This window comes from Hippichthys cyanospilos, chromosome 7, assembly GCF_059441005.1.
Source record: "Hippichthys cyanospilos isolate Australia breed blue-spotted pipefish chromosome 7, RoL_Hcya_1.0, whole genome shotgun sequence".
NCBI lineage: Eukaryota > Metazoa > Chordata > Actinopteri > Syngnathiformes > Syngnathidae > Hippichthys > Hippichthys cyanospilos.
This window is the reverse complement of record NC_142375.1, coordinates 23072741-23099006: the sequence shown is the minus strand read 5'-3', so window position 1 is coordinate 23099006 and position 26266 is coordinate 23072741. Positions and strand designations below refer to the sequence as shown.

The 26266-nt window shown below is 41.4% G+C and overlaps 1 protein-coding gene across 12 annotated transcripts in view; it reads left to right on the top strand.

The window, feature by feature from the left end:
• sorbs2a (sorbin and SH3 domain containing 2a) overlaps window positions 1–26266 on the top strand; it is a 51694-nt gene that overhangs the window by 1454 nt on the left and 23974 nt on the right. For 7 of the 12 annotated variants that reach the window (XM_088419443.1, XM_088419445.1, XM_088419444.1 and 4 more), the window contains 7 exons: window positions 16224–16279; window positions 18795–18884; window positions 20387–20413; window positions 20494–20612; window positions 22150–22488; window positions 24203–24329; window positions 24924–25099. In XM_088419443.1, coding sequence (XP_088275569.1) covers window positions 16270–16279; window positions 18795–18884; window positions 20387–20413; window positions 20494–20612; window positions 22150–22488; window positions 24203–24329; window positions 24924–25099 — 888 coding nt within the window. In that variant the 5' untranslated portion in view covers window positions 16224–16269. Of the gene's footprint in view, window positions 1–16223; window positions 16280–18794; window positions 18885–20386; window positions 20414–20463; window positions 20613–20721; window positions 21286–22149; window positions 22489–24202; window positions 24330–24923; window positions 25100–26266 lie in introns of all 12 variants that reach the window. The other 5 variants (XM_088419451.1, XM_088419450.1, XM_088419453.1 and 2 more) reach the window with 4 other exon arrangements.

Below are 26266 nucleotides of genomic sequence, written 5' to 3'. Positions count from 1 at the left end.
ATATGAATGCATCACTGGTGTGTGTAAAGGCTATGTAAGATTTTAACATTTCTTAATATTTTTTAATGTTTCTGCAGCAAATTTGAATGTAATGCTTTCTACAAGGCACAATACACTTGTTTCTTTTCAAATTGAGAGCAAACTAAGTGGAACAAAAAGTAATATATTGCTAATTCGTGTTATAGCAACTGCTTACCCACAACATATGCTTTGATTTTGTTCTGTTTTATCGGTATTGACATTGTCATCAGTGACAATTTTCCGGCAGATGAGCTGGAAATAAAACAGATACGGTACGCAATGTAAATTCTGGTGCTGCTGAATAAAATATACCTCAATACAATTTCAATCATACTTTCAAAGTTAAAGAATAATAATACACATTATATATCACTCTGTTTGAAGTCTTTTTTTAAGAATACTACTTGAAATACTACTTCCTGTGGTATTTTGACCCTCCTGTCATTGTATTGAAACTTACTAGTATAACTGGTATGAAGGGATGTTGGTAAAACAATAAGGCTTATCTGTCAGTTGTCTGAATAATGGTGGTGGGGGGGTGGCGATCCGGGAGAGTGGGAAAAGTGTAACATTATCGCTCCGGGAATGTCACGCCACTCCCATCTTGGCCTACCTGGCCTGTGTGCTACGCCGAAAAATATCAATGGCGTTGGATTTAAGCTTTTATAATTGTTTTGATTTAACTAGGCTGTTGGGTTATATCGTAAAATGACTTGAATGCAGATTTTATATGTAGTAGTCATAATATATATTTTGGTTGGCAACAGATGAGTGTGTGTGCGGTCTCTGGAAATTGTTGCTCGAGCTTTCGAAATGATGCGAAAAGAAGTCATTTGCTCAACGGTGGAATCGTCTGCATCGTAAACCTTCGGAAATTTCAGACCGTAAAACTCGCCTTTTTTCTCACTCTTTGAACCCTGTGGCTAATTGTCCAGTGCGGCTTATCTGCAGTTCATTTTACTAGCCACCAGGGGGTAATATCCACTGATAAACAAAGAAATACAGAAGACGACGCATCAATTTTCTAGCGCCGCTTATCGTCACAAGGATCGGAGGATCTCAAGTATCCAACTGTTAACTATTGTGACAAATGAGTACAATTGTGCTGCAAAAAAGCCAAAGAACGAGCAAAACTATTGACGCTTGTTGAATCAAGGTTACTGAAACTTTGAATTACGTCATTCGAACGGCAATGCTTTCAGTGCTTTTGGGGACATAAAACATTGGTAAAATTCATAATCCAACACTCTACTGTATTTTCTTATTTTTATTTCCAGCCCTATCTATCAGAAGCAGATATTATAATTCAAGTTGCGCCCCAAACGCTTCCAGACTCACTGATACGAGTGATACCGCCGGAGCTTTAGCTTTAATGACATAATCCTTTGGAGATTAGACCGCTGACTGTTGACAGCGTGAAGTTTTTTTTTCTATTTTTTTCTTTAGCTGCCTTGACAGCACACAGGCTGTGTTTTGTAGGTTGGAGCCATTTGTTTTGGTTGGTAGAAGTCACACATTCAATAAGGAAACACACACAAACTGACACCGGTGGAAGGTTGACAACAGAATAATCGCACTAACGTTCATGAAATAAGTGGTAAGTGAATGTTTATTTACTCAACTTCAGATGAGCAGTGGCATCTCAACAGTGTCGACTGTAACCCTAAACATCAGCCAATTTTAGCTAATAACGGACGATTAATCATTCAGACCCTAATAATCACATTTACGACTTATTTTTTCTATTTTATACACACACACACACACACACACACACACACACACACACATATATATATATATATATATATATATATATATATATATATATATATATATATATTCAATTAAATAGCTTCTAGACTTGCCTATGAACGTTGCATCAAATCCTTTTGCTCTGCTAGCCGTCAATGCTAAGTCGTTAATGGGGTACTTTGGCCCCCATTTTGTATTTTATTGGTCCCCTGATAGCTCTGCAGGTTACATCATTAGCACCCATCGCTTGTCAGCTTTTCGCCATTCCTCTGTGATCCTTGGCACGTGAGCGGGAGATCCGGGAAAGTGCAGCTGTTGCGGCCGTGGTGCCCCGCTCGCTGCGATCCCCCCGGCCAACTGTCCCCGCGTCCATTTGATTCCACCCCGTTACCGCTTTGTCACCGACTCACTTATCCAGCCGCCAGTTGTTTAGTTGTTTCATCCTGGCGCTACGTCCAGGCCTCTTTTTGGAGCTCCGTATGTCTGTGGCGACATGACTGATTTGCATATTCCAGGCGAAGGTGATGTCATTGCTTTGTCCCGTCTGATAAAACCGGAGTCACATTTGCATCGCAGCCTGGCGCTAATGCTATCGCTGACTGGAATAACCGGCTAATTTGGGCATCCCCTCTATGTGTGCGTATAGTATTTTCTGCACTATAAGGCGCACCGGATTGTAAGGCTCACCTTCAGTGAGTGGTCCATTTTGAAACTTTAAAACACTTCAAAACTGAGCACACCGCATTATAAGGCACATAGAATAGGAGCTACAGTAGTGGCTGGAGTTGCATTATGCACACACTCAATAGAGCTGCGCAAAAGCGACTGTCAAAAAAATTATCACATAAGTCAGTCAAACTTTATAAATAGACAATCAGAAATGAAGAATAAAGACGATTTCTGGAAAGTTCTTTCTGAAGAATGGGGGGAAAAAATACCCCTTGATTCCATTAAAAGACTGTTTCGAGGTCAATGCCAAGACCAATGAAGAGTTTCAGAGAATATCATTATGATTCAGCTAAATATTAAACGTATATATTCTTTAATCAAATCGCAACCAAAAACTTTAAAATATATAGTTTTACTGATTTAAAAACAGTTTCTGGGTTGGTTTCGTAAAATTGCCCTTTCTTTTTCGAAAACCTGTCCCCATGTTATAAAAATTTGAATGGTAAAAAATACATTTATGACTAAAATGCAGAGGTAAAAATGGAAGAACTTACATGGCATTTAAGTTATTTCATTCTTCCGTTCCACCAAAAATGAAAACCCACGATTTTTTTCACTCTGTAAGGCGTGCATTCAGCTTTTGAAAAATTGGAATGATTTTAGGTGCGCCATATAGCGTGAAAAATACAGTAGTAGTCATGTGTTTGCCGTTTGCATCATTTTTAAAACGCTACACCCTATTACTGCGCGCTTGTACATTATCCCTCGCGTTCCGTCATCGCTTCAATTTCTTGAGTCCGGCGCTGCGAAGGGACGAGGGGGGGTGGCTGCAATCCCAGACGGCGTGCTGCACAGTAGCCGCTCATGTCGGTTTTAGGTGTCAGGGTTCTAAATATGAGATGCTAATATCAGTGGTTACATCATCCCTTCTGAGAATAGCAGCCAGTCTCGGCGTCTGACTGTGTGTATAGTCGGCCTGTGTGTGGTCACGTCCAAATATATACGCTCCCGGATGAATTACACAGCAGTAAAATAATCAACGATGTGAGGTGGCTTGACGTACGAGCAAGTTAAACGTATTCATAGTGAGACGCAAACTGCGTGGATACAGCGGGGTCACCGCATGTGTTTTTACTGCGGAAAACAATAATTACAATTTTTGCAGTTATTCTCTTCAAAACCAGATAATGGATCGTAATTGGTTCCTGTCAGTTTAATTGAACAATCCTTTCATGTTTAAATGAAAGGCATTTCAAGTCAAATTGCAAGCATTGAAAGAAGACTCAGGGGAAATTAAATATAACATATTTCATGGGTTGTGAAAACATGATGACTTTCAATATGCCACGCTGCCGTCCCTTTCAATTACTTGCAAACGGGAGGTTGAGAGATACACCCTTTAGGTGTCAAATCCAGCCCATGTCAGGCTCATTTACTGCCATTAATAGTGGAAATATCATCATTTTTGAACATATTGAACACTTGCTATTTTATCAGGTATTTTCCCTGATTTTTGCATGAATTCTTTCAACGACAACTCGCAAACGGGGTGCAATAGAAATTTTTGACACCCCAAAACCACCACTTATGACATTTACAAGCCTTTCAATGACTTCATTGATCGGCTTAGCCTGGACTGCCATGATGCAAAAGTCTTCAAAAGCCATAATACTCTAATTATGAAATATAAAATAGTCCTATTTCAATTTCAGAAATATCGTAGCAGAGTTACTTTTGCTATTACAGTATTTTTGCAATTTTTGTACAGAAAAGGGGACGTAGGTCCCTGCCCCCCGAAAATGTATACGTGTATGAATTTTGTCCGAATCCAGAATCTCACTGCCTTGACCAGCGTTTCCTCAGAACGAGGAGTATTTATACTCGCCGTTGTGCCAGTAGCGGCAAGGAATGTTAGCATGCGCGTTGGCCAGCGTCTCCGCGTCTCGTAGGTTGACGCGACCCGTCAAGGCGATCAAAGTGTCAGGACAGGAAAGTGAAAGAAAATCTCGGCAGGTGGAATTCGACAGGGTTATGTGGAAGTCAAACGCTCCCGCATAGCTGCGCGCTGATGACATGCTACTGCTAGCGTGCGACCTTAACCCCCGCTGCGTGTACCCTTCACTCATTTATCCCCCCTTTCCCAGAAGCGTCAAAAGTGCTTACGCTCTACTTAAGTACAAGTACGGTACACTCTCTAATGGTCATGAGTAAAAAGGTCTTTTACTCTCAGCTAAACCGTCTTTGACGACTTCAACCCACAAAAAATTCTTCATTGATTCATCGACAACTAATGGATTACCCAAAACAGATCATTCGTTTTGATCATTGTATCAGTCAGATTCATTTTTAACTGTAAAATTTACAAACAGCCACCTGACCCCCCCCCCCCAGCTCGTCCCGTTACAGTAATTATTCGCAGTAAGAAATTCTGATTCGGTGTCCATTGTGCCAATTTGCTTCTCATCACGAGTAAGCAATGATTTGTTCCATGCTCCAATAGATACACTGTAAAAAAAAAAAAAAAAGTACCGTTAAATTACAATAACACATTTTCTACATTTACGGTAAAGGATTTGTATTGATACTGTTGATTCTACACATTTTCTAATAGTAAAATCAACAGAATCCATTTTTTTTGCATTTTGTACATTTACAGTAAAAGAAAGGTATTAATACTGTTTATTTTACAATTACAAAATGTGTAAAATCAACAGTATCAATGCAAGTTTTTTTTTTTTTCACTGTAAATGTAGAAAATCTGTTACCATAAATTTACTGTACTTTAACGGTAAGTAAAAATGGTATCGATACTGTTAATTTTACAATTACAAAATGTATAAAATCAACAGTATGAATATTTTTTTCCAGTAAATGTAAAAAACGTGTTTAACTGTACTTTTCCGACAAATAAGTTGCCGATATTTTACAATTAAAAATAAGCTTTTTTTTGTTTTTGTTTTAACGGTGTATTTCCCACTACTATCCTTTTCCCTGTTTTAATATGTATTCAAAAATATATATGCACAGGTCAGTGCATAGCGTGACTGTATGGAATGCGATAAAATAAGAGATAGGCAGACCCCGACACGGTGCGGCGGTGGCGGAGGGTAACGTTCCAGTGTCACGGACAAGCATGTCCACGTCTGTAAATAGCAGGATCTGATCACGGCTTCACCCAAACAGGGACCTCTCTTCACCACTCACTCACTCCCTCGCTCGCTCTCTCTCTCTCTCTCTTTCTCCCTCCCGCCTCACTCTGTTGTCCATCCTGAGCTTCAAACACATGTCGGAATACACAACCGACAACGCAGGGGACCGGCCCGTTCCAACCGTCTGAAAGAAGGCAGGAAATCTTGCGCGTCAAACAAAAATACGACGAGGATTCGTGGAAGACGTCTCCCGTCTCTGTCGCTTTTATGAGGGTAGGAGTCGAACTTTCTTCGGAATGTTGCACCTTGCCGCCCGGGTGGTCATTTCTGGGGTTACGTGTGGCAAACAATACCCTGGGCTTCTGTTGTAGTTTGAGAAGCAGGAAAAAGTACAGAAAAGGGGACGCTCCGATGAAATGACTTGATGTCAATTCATATTTTTGTTGCATTGTCAGTTGTGTGTCAACTTGCGTCAAAAAAAAATTCTTTTGTTTTTCTAGTTGTAAAAAAAAAATTGACCGTATTGACGACCCGTATTTCTTGGATTGTAAAAATCTCCGGTATATCAACCGCAGCGAAAAACTGAGAAAAAAACAAAACACAAAAACAAATCAGTACTTCAATAGCATAATAAGACACTCCGAGCTACAAGCCGCTGGTCGTAACATCAGATTTTTACGCAGAAAGATGGTATTCAATATTACAATTCAATATTACAATTCATATACAGTATGCAATCATGCATAAATACAATCAAAACCTTTATACAAGATCTTATTCAATATCTAAATATTGTTTATATTTTTAATTATATATTTTTCAGTCTTTTGAGCACAACCATTGATTCACATTTTTTAGTTCCATTTCATCGCTGTTCCACAATCTGACACAAGCCGCAAGGCTCAAATAATGAGAAAAAAGTTGCGACATTGTCAGCAAAATATGGTGAATAAAAAACAAATTTCAAATTGTATTCTTTTCTTTAAGCTTTATCCGATTAAACAATATACCTCTTGGAACTCTTCCCCGAACTCAGATTGTTTTTTTCTCCTATTTTACACATTTAAGTCACATTAAAAGTTGCATATGAGTATAAATGGCACTCTCTTAGCTTTTACCCCCCAGAATTGAGTTTTCTGCCCTCTTTTTGCGTTGGTCTAATGTTACATGCTTTTCCGCGCTGGACAAAAGCCAAAGCAGCGATGCCCCCATTAGGAGTGCGCTCTCTGGGGTGTTGAGGAATGTCACCTTCATCCCCCTGTAGGTGCGCGCCGTCGAGTGCTTTATGTTCGGATTGCAGAGAAATATGTTTCCCCCTTGGACATAACCGGGAAAGCGTTCATTTGTCTCAACTAAAACTTCATTTGACACCATTTTTCTGCAAAACAGCCTCAACAGAAATATTGTTTCCATCGTTTTCAGTTCAGTTCAGATCCTAAAAAGTATACCGAATCAGTATTTAAAAATGGCTTTGTCCCCTTAGTTTGTTTAAGCCTTCAAAACACTTGAAATAAACATCTAATTGTATTTTAATAAGTCAATGCAATAAATGAAGAACGATTGAATTTAGGCCATTGTCACCATTGGAAAAAACACCCCAATCCTTAAATAAACCATAATAATTTGTAAGAGACAAGTTATACTGACACAATAAGCATCATTTTCATTTTTCATTTTCTAGAAAATTGCAATTTCAGAGTGCCCAAGGAGTTATTCTTAAATAACCATCTTTAAAAATGACACACTTTTCAAAATTCTGAAAAACGACACAGACACAATACAAAGTTTGTTTTTTAAAAATCTTTGTAAACAAACAAAGGAGAGGATAAATAGTGTGAATGCTCATTTTAATCTTGGGAATCACATTTTCAGCCTATGATGTTAAGTCCTTGTGTTTAAATGTATTGAAGAGCCGATCTTATATTTCAAGATAGTGGCATCAAAATTTGGATTTTAAATAAAATTTGGCAGGCATTATATACTTTAATGACAACATTCAGTGAAGGACAATTAAAAAAGTAACGCAAATCCACAAAAATAGTATCAGGAACTCCTAGACAGCAATATCTTAAAAACTGTACTTATACTAATCATTTGTACCAAAGGTTCAATATTTGAAAAGGTCTTTAAAATGCTAACTCTTTCAGTGCCATGGACGAGAATTCTCATCTTTTAACATTGTAATATAAATAATAACATTCTCATCAAATACATTTTTCATGGAGGGTAGCTCACACCCTTGACTAGTGCTTATCTATTATTAAGCCAATTGATCACTGTAGCAATAACTGTGCCCAATGGATGGCTGTGTTTTCATACATACATCAGATGTAGTACATACTTGTAATTCTAAGTAAGGAATGGAAATCATAGACGTAGCACACAATATTCCGTGGGCCTTGAAAGATGAGTGAAAATGCTAAATATACTGGCACTCTACAGATTGCCTTTTACGGTACTATGGCACTCAAGGAGTTAACCTCATTGTGACAAAAAATATAAGTATTCCTTAAGAGTCAAATTCTGAGAAAGTTTTCAGTCTTTTTCAGCAATACCTAGCGGTCACACCTAAAGAGCGATGCCGCACCCTTGTGCACTATTTTGACCAGTTTTGGGTCATTTTCCTTCACGTCCTTCTCGCTATATTTTAGCCAAGCTACGCTACACTTCTGGTCGTGTAAAAACTAAGTGGTGGTGTCATTTTCAACTTTGACATTTGGTCACCAACTGGATGAAATTTCAGCTCCCTAGTGCCTTCTTTCAATGCTTTTGGTGTAAATCAACAAAATACTGCAGAACCTGATGTCACATCAAGAGTAGTTGACTTTTTGCACAAAGCTGTCAGTATTCTTCAGTGACAAATCGGTGAAAAACGGCGGCTCGGCCCAAAACGGGCTTCCCAACCTATTATATTTTTGCACTGCCCTAGACGACCTCAGAGGGCAAAGGGTCTTATCTAACGGCAGTAAATATAGCAGCACCCCCTGCTAATCAAGTCGCTCTTATCTCCAAGTTGGACACTTAACACCGGTACCTGGGGCATCTGGACTATGTGTCCAGAATGCTGCTGATAGGCCTTCACTTTGAGCGGGCTCCTAATGACAAACTCTTATTGGAATAGTTTGCCCACCAAAATAGATCTAGTGCAAAGGAGCACACAGTAAAACACAGGGAACATAGTCAAATATTCATTTCAGAGCTGGAAGTGCTGAAATTGTCATTTATTACTTCGGTTTTTGCACCTCAAGGTGTTTGTCGCTTTGAATGGTTTACATTAGAAGCAATAACATCATTAAAATTGAGAGTGTCCCTGCAGAGTTGTAAGTTATTTTGTTTCTGGGAACCTATCTTCGGTTTGCTGAAAACCCACCTTTTCATTTTCTCTCAGCGACAGTATCGCTTTGGCTTAGCGCGGCATTTTTGTGCCAAGGAACAGTGTTGAAGTGAGTTGAGGAGCTTCACGTTGTCGTTTGGAGGCATCGTGTGGCATTGATAGGCGCTCAGACGTTTTTGCGGCAGGGCCAGTATCGCGTGAATAATTTGCTCGTAAAACCGAATAAAAACAAGAATTAACGGTAAATGTATAAAAATAATTTACACATGGCTACCGTATCCAAATTCCACAGGGATAATTTGCTCGTAAAACTGAATAAAAACAAGAATTAACGGTAAATGTGTAAAAATAATTTACACATGGCTACCGTATCCAAATTCTACAGGGATATTCCAGAATTTGAGGACATTTAAACCCCACCCATCAATAATCTACATACACAATACTAAAACATGTCATTTCTGAGTAACATGTACTGTGACCAAAGCTAAGAAAACTACGAAAAAAGAATTGTTGAAAATAGTTTTCAATATACTAAAAAAAATGTGCGAACATTTGTTTTAATAAACCTAACATTTCAAATAATCATTATTATTTGTGGAATGTGTGTCCTCATGCAACCCATTAACATAACCTTTTTTGCCATAGTAGAAGAAGAAAACATCATCAAACAGTTTTCCAAAAGAATAGCTAGAGCGACATTATGTCCTCTCCTGTTTATCATATTTTTATAAAATAGTTCATAATTCATAATGTCTCAGTCTACGTCACGCAACCCTGCATATACAAGACAATGATTTTTCTTATTTTTTTTTTTCTTTCATATTTACATAAGTCTTTCTTCTTGGTCAGCAGTAATAGCTAGCTAAACAGAATTTTAGCTAAACTAACATTAGCGCAGATTTGCAACTCTGTCACTGCGATTGCAGAAAATGTATTTCTTTATTCACGTCACGCAACCCTGCATATACTCCGTATAAGACAATGCTTTTTCTTATTTTTTTTCTTTCATATTTACGTAAGTCTTTCTTCTTGGTCAGCAGTAAGAGCTCGCTAAACAGAATTTTAGCTAAACTAACATTAGCGCGGATTTGCAACTCTGTCACTGCGATTAGAGAAAATGTATTTCTTTATTCATGTTTAAAATCATTTTTTTTGACTACATGACATAGCTATAGCTCACTTTTGTATGTTTCTATCCTGACAGAGGCATAATATAAACGACTGTCTTTTGCAGCCGTATGAAGAAAATGTTTTTATACGAGGAGCTTCGAGCTATTTGTACCTTGCTTTGTCTTTTTGCTGCCTCTGTCTGATCTTTGGTGCAATGTTGTTTTCAGCCCGGGGCTGTCCGTTGTCAACATTAGTCATTGTGAAGGTTTCTATCGGACAATTGCGTTCTATAAACCTGATATGGATGTCAATTCAGACGATTATTCAGGCCTGTTGCGTTCTTCTTTCAATCCATGTGCGCACTTGCTTTGTTTTTCCCTCTCCGTCGCTGTCCAGAGCCGCGTACAGAAAGTACAAGGCGCCGCAACATGTCACATGTAATCTTGTCTCCTTTCGCGCCTTCGACTCCAGAGAGAGAAAGAGTCGCAGGGGTTTTGGTTGCATAATTGCATTAGCGCTCCCGTTGCTCGTTAGCCGCGCCCGTGACGCGATCCGCTGAACACACGGTCTCTGTGTCTCTTGCGGACGGATGGGGGTCAGTGTATGGGCCTCCCCCCCATCCAGGGGGTCCGCTAATGAGTGGCGAGGTTGAACAAACAAGGCAGATAACAGAGACTTTGTTGTACGTTACCGTTGTTCAACTAGAGGCAGTAGATGATTCGACTCTTGGAGAAACAGGTGGGGATTATTGGATTGTTTTGTTTTGTCCTGGTTTTGAACGGACAATATGCTGAAAAGCAGATCCACCGCTAACCTCTTTTTGCATGAAAATTCTCTTTAGCATAACACCAGCCTGCCCAAGATGCGCTCAAACCAACATCGAGTCAATTATCAAGCAGCTGGTAGCGTCACTTTATTTGGTTACGTATTCAGAGGTTGTTTTTGAACGTTTCCCCTAAAACAAGTCCGCAAGGAATTTGAGTAACTCTGTATAAAAAAAAAAAACTGAGTATCCATTTAATTAGTGTATACTGTCAAGAAGCCGTCTTGCTAACCGCAGCAACAATTCATGCTATATATGACAGGAACATGGTGACAGATAAGACCACCTTCAAAATAAAACGTACTTTTCCAAGTACCATATGGACAACATTACTTTAGTACACTTTTATTTTTTCAAGAAATTCCTGCAGTTTGTTGTGGGGTAATAGCGAAGTTGACTCATCACTGACGTCCGCACTGTTCCGAAATCAAATTCAATTGCTACGTATGCTAATTAAGTTGTAATTAATTATGTTGACTGCGCTAAGCAGAGGCTCAAGGTCATGGCTACCAGCAAAGGGCAGCACTTGATGCTAGCATCTTCACAAGCTAGCAGTACTCAACTGCTCCGTATCGGCTAGCTTTTGAAAAACAGTTTAATAGACATAAATTACTCAAATGATGATTGCAGTTGCTACTGATCAATTTTTAACAAACCAGGCTTACTGAAATGTACTATTTTAACCAGCAAACAACAACAACAAAAATCACTACTGTGGTTTTGACATCATTTCTTTTCATAAACGAAAGGAGGAGTTATTTCTCGACAATCTCGTTTTCCAGAGGATAAAATGGTCTACTGCGACACAAAGGGTAAAAATCTAAAAATCATACATTTTAATTTAATCAGTAGAAATGCGTTATATTTTTACAAATTGACCCTACAGGTCTTATTTTGGCAAATGAATTTTGTGGCCACGATACCCCATGAAACATCAACAAATTTCACAAGATTTCAAGTCCTGCTAGCATAAAAGTTTTCATGTCTTAACATTTTTACTTTAGCAGTGCGACTCCCCACACGATGCCTTGGTCGTTAAAGCGACAGTTTTACTCCTTTATATTCACGGCATGGTTTTGTCTGCGCAGACTCTAAATGCCAGCTCAGGTCTCGCATACTTGGCATTGCATTGTGGTTGAACATTTACTACGTGGAACCCTGAAGGGGGGCAGAAAAAGCAAAACCTCAGTGAAATGTTTGACACAGGAAAGCACCACAAGGAGTGAGAAATCGCAAAGGTGGTTGATTTTTCTTTGTTATACGACTAAGCCAAATGTTGACGATTTTATTTCTCAAATTCTGAAATAAATATCAATTCTGAATTTTCCACCGCCTTTATCGCTGTTTTTAAGTTTGCTGAGTAAGCGAGTTACTTTTGTGTCACCTAAAGGCCCGAATTTGCCGCGGTTTATCCAGTGACTGTAATTTGGGCTCTGGTAGACCACAAAGAAGACCAGCATGCATAATCATATGCGCGTGTAATAACCGTGAGGCTGTAAAACCAAAAAGTCACAGATGCACATGCTGAAAACCTTCTCGTGCTGAAAACCAGCTATGTGCCGTAACGCACTTGATGAGGATTTTTTTCACAAACGCACACACTGAGCACGGTGAATATATATATATATATATATATATATATATATATATATATATATATATATATATATTTTTTTTTTTTTTTTTTTTTTTCTCTAAATAATTGTATACGTAAGAGTGTATCCTTTACAAAATTGAAAACGATATAAAGCAGCCTTCAATAAATGTTAATGTTACTTTTACAGTTTATGCAGGTCGCAGGTTAGTCTGGAACATAAAACAAATAAGTGCCTCAAGTTAAAAAATAATGAATTATCACTATTACTATTAATTCGTTTTCAATTCTTACACTTTTCCAAACACTTTTAATCAACTGAATTTTTTGATGCTTAAAATAAATATGAAATCAAATCATAAATTTAACCAGTAAATATAATAAACATAAACTGATCTGGAACATGAACACCAATATCTTAATATTTTAACCTGAAGACAAAGTATACAAAATTGTGCTGATCGAAAAAAAGTTGACAGCAATTTAAAAAGTTTATAACTCCAACACGCTAATGGTTCATGACTAACAGAGAAGTTCAACGAATTCTATGGTGTAACCGGTCGCAGAACTTTCCAAAAAGAAATTGTAATTGGTCTATTTTGTTCTTGTTTTTCTTTTGTGTGTATGTCCAAAAAAATCCCCCCCCGCTTATTTTTTTATGATGTGACTTCCATACAGAAACGGTGTCTCTCTGCCACTCGCTTACCATAATCTGTGGGTGCACAGGAAACTGAGTACATAGGCTCCAACAGACATCTACCGCTAGCAAATTAAACCGGTGTTTACTCAAAACAGATGGCTGGATGTACAGTATTTATGTAAAGCGTGCGGCAACAAGCGAGATAAGCTACATAGCCTCAAGGGTCCTGATCCCCGCGTGGTCTCGGACAGAGACGCACTCCAAGGATGTCCACATATTAAGCTCATTATCACTCTGGTTAAAGGAACTCTGATGTACGCAGTCATTCCTTGCGCCGAACTAAAATACGTCACTTTGATCTCACCGGGTGTCCACGCGCAAAATATTCCGTCCTCCAGAGACGTGACATGGATCTCCTCGGAGACACGGCGGGTCTGCGAACCGGCTGATAGGAAGGATAACTTTTCCAAATAAGGCAAAGGGCCTTCATATTTTTAAGTACCGCACTTTTTTTCCAGCATTTGTGGTCAAAACAACGATAGGTCTGGGATTCAAAGTATGTCTTGCAGGTCTGAAAGTTACAGTACAAGTAGATCAGAGATACTTGTGTGTTATGTTGGACGTTGGTCAAGCAATGGCCTTGAGGAATTTGGTTATTGAGTTTTTGAGTTGTGAGGCAAGTTATCCAAATCAAATCCCGATCCTGCGCCTACATGACAGAGCCCCAAATTTACCACAATTTAGGACCACACATCCGTTTACGATACGAGGTTCAAATTTGAAATCTGATCAAATCTGACAGGCTTGGTTGGAAATGTCCAAAATGACCTTTAAATACCTCTTCTAAGCAAAATGGATTACTCAACTCTTAAGTACTGATACTACCCGTACTTTTGATGTAGCGAAATTTTTCGAGAAAGTCATTGCAACTTTCTATTGTTCGAATTTGTATTTTCTACTTTGTGATTGTAACAACGCTCCAAGAGAGCAGCCAGTACTATATGAATTGCATAGGTCTCAAACTCCAGTCCCGAGGCCGCCATCCTGCATGTTTTCGATGCTGCCGTCTTAAACAAACCTGATCCACGATGCTGGTGAACTAAAACATTTGACTCAGCTGTGTTTCTGACGGAAGCATCGAAAACATGCAGGATTGCGGCTCTCCAGGACCGGAGTTTGAGACCTATGATCAAGTGTCACTGCGGGTACCGATACCTCAAAATGAGGTTAAGTATCGACCCGATACTTTGTAGCAATATTCATCCGTTGAGTGAGTTTCCTCCCAGCCGGTCCCGTCATAACATTCACACCGCAGCCACAGCTGCTGTGACGCCGCAGATCTGTCCCCAAGAAACACGATCCTGTTTATAAGCTGACCATCATTTGGATGCCGACAGCTCGTGACGCCACGCTCATGATTTACCCGGTCCGTGTGTGTGTGTGTGTGTGTGTGTGTGTGTGTGTGTGTGTGTGTGTGTGTGTGTGTGTGTGTTTGTGGTGCTTGGACATAGATTTACGAGGGACGCCGTGTGAAGGTGAAGATTGGGTCTCCAGAGGCTGAAAGTATCCCACAGCACACGGCTTGATATAGACGCAGTGTCTTATAAAACCCTTTCCCTTCATTAAATATTGATATTATTTACCACTCTCATAGCATTTTATGTCTCATCTATTTCATAAAACCGACACCTGCTACAGAAATAACCATAACGAGAGCCCCCGAGGCTTAACGGTCCCGATTAGGGTACCTCCCAAAAGCTATCTCTAAGAGTCACGCTTTTAATTTGTACTTTTAGATCCGCAAATCGGTTGGATCCTCACTGTTTTTTTTCCTACTCACTGCTTTGCATGTTTGGAATGTAACTGCTAAAAAAAAATTGTAAAATGCACACCTCTGTAGATAATGACAGAAGTGTGGGTAAAGGAAAACCGATGGACTAACGATCACAGTTTGGTTCGGCTTAAAAAAATTGGCGGATCGCCAATGATGGAAGGGGGCCAATGAAAGATGAATGACGGACAAGCAAAAAAATTTGTAAAACTGATTCCCCAAATATAAGACACACCTGTGTATAGAAGGCACCCTTAATTTTAGGGTCAAATGTTGGTATTTTCCGTGTCATAATGTCAAGAGTTTGGCGACAATACAAAAACTATTGCAAAACAGAATCAATGTCATTTTTTGATCATCAAATTCTTCATATTTTTTTGTGTTCATATTTGTGTTATATCTTTGTAGTGGGTTAAGTCAAGTGTGTTTCAAATTGTTCCCACATTGTGAGCAGTCAGTGAATGCCGCACCAGTGTAACATCGAACGCGCTCAAAGCAATTTTTCCTCGCGAAGCAACTCGAGTTCATTTTCCATTAATACCCGAAGTTGCAAACCATCCGTGTTCAGTTTAAGAATGCACGTATATGCCACGAATAATAAACGGAAGCACTTTTAATTGAATCAGCTGGAGATGTTCTACATTTTTTGTAATCTTCCTGTTCTTCCATCTTCTTCGGATGGACTCGGACGTAGGTTCAGTCCGTTCGCTTCATTTATTGAAAGGCGCTTGCAAACAGCCAAGTGGTACGGTACGGTAAATATTGTAGGTAAGAATACGGTCGATATAAAAAAAAATGGACAGACCCATTTTCTTCTATCGAGTTCAAAAAAATAAACAATTTCAGTTCCCGTTTAGAGAACACACCTATTCTTTTGCGTTAGCGTGCAGAATGTGGAGGGGAAGTCGTTTGTGCATTCTGTGGCTACTGGCGAAATGCTTCGCAGACTGCATTCATCGTTATGTTCTAATCCGGCGGTCAGCTGTTGATCCTCGCGTATGACGCCATCCTCAATTTTTGTCTCAGTCGAGCCACTAAATGTGTCAGCAAGCTTTACGGTCCGTGCACGTTATCCCTTCAGTCGCTAGCTTCAGGCACTTAGCATTCTTGTCGGAATACGGCCTCATGCCTTTTCCCAAAATGAATCGCCATGTAAGTCGACCTCTCCGTGTCAATCTGTAACCGGGCCCGCTGTTGAGTTCTCCGTAGCGATGCGTCGAACGTGCTCATCGTCAATCGCGCATTAATTTACGCTTGCGCGCATATAACCTCGATTTTCAATCCATTTTTGCAGGAAGGTGTGTCACCCACTTTCGAATCTCCAAGAAGTGCCCTTCAATATGAATACAGGTATGCATTAAACGGACGCCGATCCATTCATATCAACCATAATCTGTGTTTATTTGGAACTTCTTTTGGAAGCACTTTGTTCGCAAGTGTAATTTGCCGCTCTGGCGCCGTTCCGCGTTGAGTTCACTGATATTTCACTGAGAACCTGTTGCTCTCTGCCTGAGTGTGATGTATTCCACCATGAATACTTTACCAAAGCTACGCTTGGCAGTGGTCCCGAGCAGACGTGTGTACTACCGTGCCAGCAGAAGATGAGTACTTCATCTTTAAAATCTACACGCGCCGCAGTCTGCCAAGTTTCACATTGTTTACAACGACAACAGCCCCATTCAGTTGGTCCCTCCAACACCCACTCGAGAAAAAAGAAAAAATCCAAGCGAGCCCAGTTTAGCGTATACGCTGTGATTGTTCTATATAAAACTGTCTAAACATACATTTTAAACTGTGCCAACTGTCTCAATTATTAACACTTTCAGAGCCATATACTGTACAAGAATTCTCGTCTTTTAAAATAGTAACGAAAATAACATAATAAATTTATTATCAAATGCTTTTTTTAGTGGTAGGTAGCTGACACCCTTAAGTACTGTAGTGATAACTGTGACCATCGGATGGCAGTGTTGCCATACATACTACACATACACTACATACTTTGAATTGTAAGTAAGAAATGGAATCAATCTTTCATTTGATACCACCCATGTTTACATTGACGTGGTGCACAATATTCTTTCGGCCGTGAAAAATGAGTCAAAATGCAAAATATAGTTATAAAATCAATAAAAACATTAACATTCTTCTTGTTTAATCGTACTTAGCAAGTCATAGTACCTTATCACTGGTAAGGTATTTTTATATCAAAGACCTCGTGTTTATCCCCCATGCATGCCACAAATTTTAAAAAACAAACAGTGATTGCCATTTAATTATTTTCAAAGGCTGCTTGTTGAGTCAAGTCTGCAGGCACTAGTGATACCGTATTACCAAACTGCACTTCCTGCGCTTCCATGAATATCCACTGTGAGGCGCACTGTACTTGTAACCCTTAAAATGATACGGAAAGCTAGTTTATTTGGCTAGTAATTTGTGTTTTTGATTGAAGTTGCATTTTTTGAGCCATCTTGTAAGATCCAAAAAGGTACCAAAAAGAGCACAGGGGGCGTCCTTAGCATTGTAAGCATATAGGACGCATCCGTGTATCGGACCCACCCTTAAGTTTGGGGTCAAATTCTGGTATTTTCTACGTTACCGTGTATAGGACGCACAAACACTTTGTCAAGATTGTAAAAACTATCGCAAAACAGAAGAAATCATCTTCCCAAATTCTTCAGATTTTCTTGTGTTCAGATCCGTAAGTTATATATTTGTTGCACATTGAGTGTGTTTCAGATTTCCCACATTGTGAGCTGTCAGTGAACACCTCAACAGGGTAATGTTGCATGCGCTAGACCACAGGTGTCGTACTCCAGTCCTCGATGGCCGGTATCCTGCATGTTTCCCGGTTTTCTCTCCTCAACACACCTGATTCAAAGGATTAGAATCATTTCAAGCTCCAGCGAAGCTTACTAATAGCTCAATCATTTGAATCTGATGTGTTGAGGAGAGAAAACCCATAAACATGCAGGATACCGGCCCTCGAGGACTGGAGTTCGAAACCTATGTGCTCGAAGCAGGTGTTTATCCTTTTCCTTGTGCAGCTCGGGTTATTTTTGCCATAAATGCACGAAGTTGTGCGCCATCCGTGTTCCATTAAGTTTATGATTGTGCGTGTATGCCAAAAGACCACAATTAATAAACGAGTCAAATGGAATACCTTTCTGTGCTTGCTAAACGGTGCAGACAGCTCCATATTTTGCCTCTCTTAATTGAATCAGCTGGAGACATCATAAGATTTACATGATCTCCGCCATTTTAGTAATATTTCCGTTCGTGTATAAGGATGGACTCAGACGTTGGTTCAGTCTGCACACTTCTTTTATTGAAAATAACACTATCACATCCTAAGCTAGCAGGAGCTGCTATTAGCTGCAACAGGCACTGGTTGCTAACAGTCAACTGACGTCCGCCCTCTAGCTTGTCCCATTCCGGTAATTATTAGTAATAGTATAGTAAGAATGCGGCCGATATAAAAAGGCACATCTGTGCAACAAAACTTGCCTTATGTGGCTGACCGAGCAATCTTCCTTGAATGGTGTCAAATAAAAAATTAAAATCTAATCTGGTGCCTTATGTTCCAATTAATTTGCTCTTGAGTTGAAAAGAAAAACGTACTGCCCCAGGCATGGCTTTGTAAAGCATTCAATGAGATTTGCTGGTGCACTATTTAAATCTCACGTATCACCAAAGCGCCTTTGTGTACCCCCAATAATACATGTAATGTTTGAGTGCAACCTGAAAATGAGTTTTTGTTTGCTGTCATTTGATTTGAGCTAAATGGCATGTGCTTTTTTTTTTTTTTTTGCATGTGTGTGTGTCTGCATGCGTCGTGCATTTGCCGCGCTTGTGACATTCTCAGATAGCGGCGGGCGTGCTCGCAAAAGCGTCGCCGTGTCACTCACGCTCTCGCCCATGAAGAGGGTCCAGAGCTCACCCAATCTGGCCTCAGGTACTGACACTCGCACGACCCCATTTTTCAAACTAAGAAGAATCCTCCCACAAGCTCGAGGATTTTTTACATTCTGATTTGGCATGCTATGCATTGTTATGGCTCTTTTTTTTGCAGTGTTGTTTTGTTCTCTTTGTCTTCATTGTGTATTGTCAACCTTTGGGGATTGTTTGTAGTTGTAAATCATGCTATACTTTTTGTGAAACTCACGACAGCTCACATATGTCATCTTTTAAATAAGCCCCCTGTGGTTTCCTCTTATTTGTACGATCATTCTCACACTTCGGAACCGCCGCCAAACCCAGTGTCTATTTTGCATGTTTTTATTAGTAAGAATGCACCTCTCCGTTTTTTGAATAAAGATTGTTTTTTGGGTCCATGCACCTGCAGTTTTCCGCAGGACAGAAAGAAAACAACAAGCTGCAATCAACAATAGGGATTTAGTCATGTAAAAAAACAAAAGGCCCATTTGCAACAAAAAGCTTTTCAGCACACTTTGTTCAGGGTCACTTAAGCTGTGTTGGATTTGTTGTGGTGTAATGTTGGAATCTGGACGCATTGTTCCCAATACAGTGGGACCTCTAAAGTGTAACACCCCCTTAAGTTGAGCCCCCCCTCCCCCTTGGCGTCCTGTCAAAAATGTTGTTTAAACACTGTCTTTAAAGATATGGTAATGCAGTGGCTGCTTGAGATACATGCTTCATTTGTTCCTTGGCCGCGCTTGTAACTCAGAACTGTCATACCTCAAATGATCTTCCTTCATTGTAGTGAATGGAAGTGTAATACCCCACCCTCAAAAAAACACGCTGTGAAGGTTTCCCGCATGCCAGACGGACGAGTTAATTGTAAATGCTCTTGCCACTGGCGCTCCTCAGACATCCAAATATTGCAGACAACATATTTGCTTAAATTTCAAATAATTAAAACTTATTCAGTAACTGTACTGTTATCCCTTCCTTTCCCATCCCTCTGGCTGTAGTCTCACAGAGAGCCGAGCTTATATTATAAGCGTCCGGAAGACTTAATAGAGGCACTCCTACAAGACACGGGATTAACAGTATCGTCTTCACATAAAAAAGATATTAACTAATAACAATATGACAGATACTTTGAGTAAATTTGTCATTTCAGAAGTGTGTATCAAACTGGTAGCCCTTCATATTACTCACTCCCAAAGAAGTAGCTTTCAGTTTGGAAAAGGTTGGTGATCCCTGCTCTATGTTACTTTATAAGGACATTACAGTAATAGCATGAATAAATACGGCAACACATTCTGCCGTGGTTTCATTCTGCTACGTCCGCCTCGGCCAAATGAGGCTCAGCTCCTCCCCTGTATCCTCAGTCCGGCAGTAATATGTCAGACCTCACAGAGGTTTAAGAATAAACGTCTGGATCGCTCGTGGGTATTAGGCTATCGGCGGTATCATCGGAGAACATGTACCGTGAACTTTCCAGGTAGAATTTTTGATTTTCATGACATTCCACGTCTCTTTATTCCGCAGGGAGTGAGCCTCACTCATCAGACTTCAGTAAGTCTCTCGCATTTTTTTCAATGTCTGTTGTTGCTTTTTTTGCGCAGGGACGCTAATCAAACTAACCTACACTTCAGGTTCTTGGCGGTCTTGCAGCGCAACCGATGGCCTTAAGAACGGCGACGCAATCAGCTCGTCTCTGGCCGCCAAAGGCTTTCGCAGCGTCAGGCCCAACCTGCAGGACAGAAAATCGCAGGTATGTTGACATCTTTTCACTTTAAGGTTTGGCTTTTTGTCGTATGTGCTCATGCGATGTGACTATTGTATGGATTTATTTTTTTTTGTGTACTTGGATTTCGCGTAAGGGTGATAATCACGTACCCTCGCCCCCTTCACGAAAAGATAGTTTCCATTTCACACCAGCCGGCGCTAACCCATCAGCTTACAGCTCACACACTTTGCTAGCTGACAGCCCGAGCCCCGGAACGAAGCTAATGTTCTCCCACAAAGAAGAAGCGGCTTTGAAAGAGTCCTACACTTTTAGTAGCACTTCCTCCTACACGGAAACCAGAGCTAACTCACCCCAACTTGTGTCCGGTCTTGCCCACGATGCCCCAGCTAATACGCAAGCCCAGGAACGTAAGGTTTCTTGCCTGACACTGACCCCCGTCACCATCCCAGACCCGCCCGAACACCTTCACCTCGAGACCACAGCTAGCCCCTCGCCCCCTTCTCCCGCCCCCCGCCCGACCACTCCTCCTCAGCCCTCCACCAGGACCTCCTCGCTCTCCGTCGGATTGTTCTCGCAAAGCCAGAAACATCCGGAGGCTTCAGACAAACCTGCGACGATCCCGACTCGACCGCCACCGGATTTAGACCCGAAGTCTCCTCCGGCGGTTCCGCCGAGACCTTCTCCCGCCGAGCTGTTGGTACAAGAAACAGTCAGCGCAAATTACATTTAAGATGACTAAACCCGCAAGTCGACTAACTCTGCTTCTTTTCATGCGTGAGCAGCTCATCATCACTGTTATGTATTACATATACGTGTGTTAAAGTGGGTGTAAAGTACACTACGTGGACACTGCAGATTGGGTTGCGATTCAGAACTTCTGAAGTGCCTTCACTGTAATGCAAGTCAGCAAAAATGTGCCTCTTGTTCCAATTAATTGACTCTTAATTTGAAAATAAAGGTGTACCGGTCCTGGGAAGGCGTTAAGAAGCATTCGATTAGATTTGCCGACACATGCAATAACCCTTTCAACGTATCTCGTTCCCCAGTACCGTCTGAAGCGCCTTCACTGTAATGCAACAAACGTGCCTCTTCTTTCAATTAATTGTCTCCTAATTAGAAAAGAAAAGTGTACCGTTCGAGGCAAGGCATTAAAAAGCATTCGATTGGATTTACCGACACATGCAATAACACTGTTACCGTCTCTCCTTCCCCAGTACCTTCTGAAGCGCCTTCACATAGCCCTATTTCAAAGTATTGGCCACTTTTCCAAACGCATTTGAGCAAATACAGTATGCACAAGTAGACTTTGCGGTCGAGTACCAGAGCAATGCTGGCACAGCCATTTAAGTGAGGCGATTAGACATGTCCCAGTCCTCGTGTCCACGCAGTCTACTCGCACTCGGACTAACAAAGGCTTTTTCATCCACAGCATTAATCGATGAAGACCGGCCGCGGCCTCGCGACGCTTCACCGTGTTACTTCCGCTCGTGCTTTGTGACAGGGCTTCTAATGAGCAAGGCCACTAAGCTCTTTTCCTTCCTCCCTCCCCCTCCATCACCAGGGCCCCCCCTCCCTCGACTCCGCAGCACGTCACGCCCCCTTTCTCAGCCACAGCTCCGAATCTCTCGACTACCCGTCCGGCCTAATGTCCAAGGGGCTGTCACCCAGCCCGTATGTCGCTACCGTGGCCGCGTCGCCCCCCGCCTCCCCCGTGACCGTCTCGGCTCTCAGCCACTACTCCTCCTCCACGGCGGCTCTGCTGGACGAGCTGCAGATCTGTAGCCTGGACTCGCCCGGCGCCTCGCCCACGCCGTCGCCCACCCTCAGCCACGTCTCGGTCTTCGCCGCCGCTGGCCCCGACGACGCGCTAACAGCCGCCGCAGCAGCCACTGTCACTAACGTAATTATTATCCCAGCGAGTCAGCGCCCGCCGCATTTAGCCAAAGCCGACGCTCCGCCCACTCACTCGGATAGCCGCATCGCCATGCGTTGCTTTTGTCTGCCACTAACTGTCTGTTTTCAGCTACCTGCTTGATTCCAGACTTTAGCCCACCGCCCTGTCATTCCAACGCCTCTGCACTCAAAGCTCTGCCCCGTTCCTTTCTGTGTAACGCCGCGACTCGAACGCATGCCTTTCCGTTGTGAGTTTGTGTCGCGAATGAATAAACCGAGAAAGGTAAAGGGCGCCCGACCTGCATGTGAAAGAATAACCCAGCGGTGGACACTTACGGTTCTCGAAGGTCACCGGAATTCAGCTTTTCGATTAACGGTGCCCCACTTTAGACGCGTGACAATTTTCTCGCGGCCCGAGGGGGGGGCGTTACCTCAAAATAATGTGTAGATGCAACAGCGAATGAGTATAAAGTCCACATAGGATTTGCGCTAGATTCACCTAGCTTGGCCAGAAAGTAGCGCTCCAACTCCTTATCGCGATTAATCGTTAATTTGAAGTAGTGCCTGTTACAAGCTTAATTTTTCTTCCAGTTGTAGGCTCTTCTGCTGTCTATTTTTGGGGACTTTTCCCTTTCACTAATAAATTTGCCATGCTCTATGGGTGAAATTTGGACTCACAAGTGACCAAAATGAGTCCAAAATATTCCGGTCAGTTTTCAAGATGAAAGGTTTTTCAAAAAAAGGTATCTTTCAGAATCAGATCACACATAAAACTGAAATTATTATTTCGGGTGCGGCCCGGTTCCAGCTGATCCATGGACTGTTTTGGGGCTGCGGACCAGTGGTTGGGGACCCTATGTTTTAGCCGATTCTGTCCTTTGGTGAGCCTGATTCAAATGATCAGGATCTGCTGCTTACGATTGTATAACTTACTTACCAAGAGAAAATTTCCAAACATGTCTTACACATTTGCCCTACTCTTTGGGTGAATTTTGGGCCATCGAGTGACCCAAACGAATCAAAGAGATTCAATAGCGGCCCTCGAGGACCGGAATTGCCCATCCCAGTCATCGCCGATCCGACTTGTTTACCTGCCAAATAGGCAACTCCTGTATATTCCTAAGTAATGGCCTGAGCTATAATAGAGGAGAAAATCCACTTAGTCAAGTCTCCACTATACATACGCTCATACAAAGTTTCCTTCAATAAACGTAATTCAAGAATTCAGTGCTCGGTTCAGATTTGTACAATTCTCAAATGAGGGCCCCGCCTCTTTCGAAAATCGATGCCAGCCGCTCTCTGCGGTTTAGTCAAGACGTGTTCCGGCCACTATTTGAGGAAATACACAACATTTGAGATGCTTTGCACAGAAATGTGAACTTAGAGGGCTTAATCATGCTCATTATCGTCAGCAGACGTAGTTTCACTTCTCACTTTGAAAAAATGTCATCACTGACTGACAGACTTGTTTTTTTGAAATCCTTTTCCATGCCAAATAATTTGTAGATGTCTCACATCTGATGGAAACGCTTCCTCCAGAATAGCCCTCCATCCTGTCCTTTATATGAGTGTTTGACATTATAACAAAACTAATGGAAGAATTTGAAATTTGACTAGACCTTCCTCCCAGAAATCACTCCTCCCTCCATTTCCGATCACGCTCAAGTCGTAAAAGTAGCGTTTTGTTGATGGTGTTATGTTTGGGGCGCACATCTTCACAGGGCCAAGTGCTCTCTCACGTCATAAACGGAGGGACGGGGCACACCCCGAGACCCCTTTCGCCGCCATCTTACCCGCCGCCGCCCACCTCGCTCCGCACCGGACTCTTGAGGCAAAGCCAGAGCTCAGGTGAGATGCTTAGAAATGACCGTAAATCCCCAAATATAGGAGGCACCTTTCATTTTAGGATCAAATCCTGGTATTTTCTATGTGACCGTATATAGGATGAAGCGACAGTTTGGCAACAATGTAAAAACTGCAGCAAAACAGAATACGTCACATGTTTGTAAAGGGTTCATCTTTTCGTAAGTTATGCATTGGTTGCGGGTCGAGTTTCACATTTCCCACATTGTGAGCGGGAAGTGAATGCAGCGTCAGCGCAACTTTGAATGCATGTGAAGCAGTTGTTTTGCCTTTTCCTTGAGGTGCAGCTCAAATTCATTTTGTCATAAATACACAATACATGTTTAAAGGTGGCACACATAGTTTTGGGCTTAATTTTCGTGAAAAAGGTGCCTTTTATTTGGGGAATTACGGTACTCAAAAAAAAAAAAAAAAAAAAAAACAAGGGGAGACCTGCAAAGAAACCCCATGAACTCATAGTAGCCAGATGTTCTTGCTGCCATCTAGTGGTGGAGTGTCTGAAGCTTCATCAAATGTTGGTACTCATCACAAACATCGTTCCAACAGCGGCTCATTTATTCATTTTTTTCTTGGTTTTAGAAGGCAGCGAGACATTCACCAGAGAGTCGCTGGTGTCGGGCAACGCCAGCTTCAGCGGAACCGTGCCCATCGCCCGCTTCTCTGAGGAGGAAACCAAGGTGTCCGTCATCAAAGCCCCCCACTACGAAGGCATCGGCCCCGTAGACGAGTCGGGCATTCCCATTGCCATCCGCACGGTGAGCTTTTGATGCGGTCTAGATCTGTATGGATCAAAATGATGAACTCATTTTCAAGTTCCAAGTTCATGGCTCGTATTTTACCATAATTGACCAAATATAAACACACACTTTTTATCCCCCCCCCCCCCCCCCCCCCCCCCCCCCAAACATGTGTGGTTACAATTTAGAATGATAACTTAAAGATTCAAGGCGTATTGGTCCGTCAACCACATAAGACGAGTTTTGGCTCAAAGATGTGCATCAGACATATTCCTTCGTACAATAATTACCGTAATGGGACAAGCTAGTGGGTGGATGTCAATTGGCTGTTTGCAGCTCGTGTTAGCTAGGCTTGTTACAGCATTAATTTAATAAAAGAAGTGAGCAGACTAAACCAACGTCCGAGTTCCTCCTTGTTCACACTTTGGAATATTAATAAAACAGAGAGGGTCACGTAAAGGTTATGTCTCCAGCTGGTTCAATTAAGAGTGGCACCGGTTAGAGAACACGGAAAGGTATTCCATTGGACGTTTATTAATTGAGGTCTTTTGGCATATACACACAATCTTAGACTTGATGGAACACGGTTTGTTCGTAAATTCGGGTAGTTATGGCAAAATGAACTCGAGCTGTGTCGCGAGTAAAAGGACAAACAATTGCACTGAGCGCATTCAACATTGCACTGGCGAGGCATTCACTGACCACTCACAAAGTGGGAAATCTCAAAGACACTTAACGTCACCCGCAGCAAACTTACTGTAAATTACGGCTATGAACACAAGAATATATGCAGAATTAACAAAAGATGATATTATAATTTGCAATAGTTTTTATAGCGTCAAACTCTTGGTGCACACTTTAAAAATCGGTAACATAGAAAGTAATATGGTCATTTTTGCAAAATATCATCCAAACAACGGTTTGTATCTTTGGTAACCTTCTCTATACTGTCATAATGAGACGTGACATTTTGACGGTAGGTGGGGGATTAGTGCAAATTAGCACTCTGTCCAGCGATGGCTTCTTCTGTTAACGAACCAGTTACAGGAATAACAAGTTGAGAAAATGATGAAAAGAAACACCAGGAGTCCCGCAGAAAAGCAGACGCGTCCTATTGTGAACAGACAAACATTTTTGCCGCCTCTCTATGTGGTAACCGTGGAGAGTGAAGTGGTAATTGGCCCC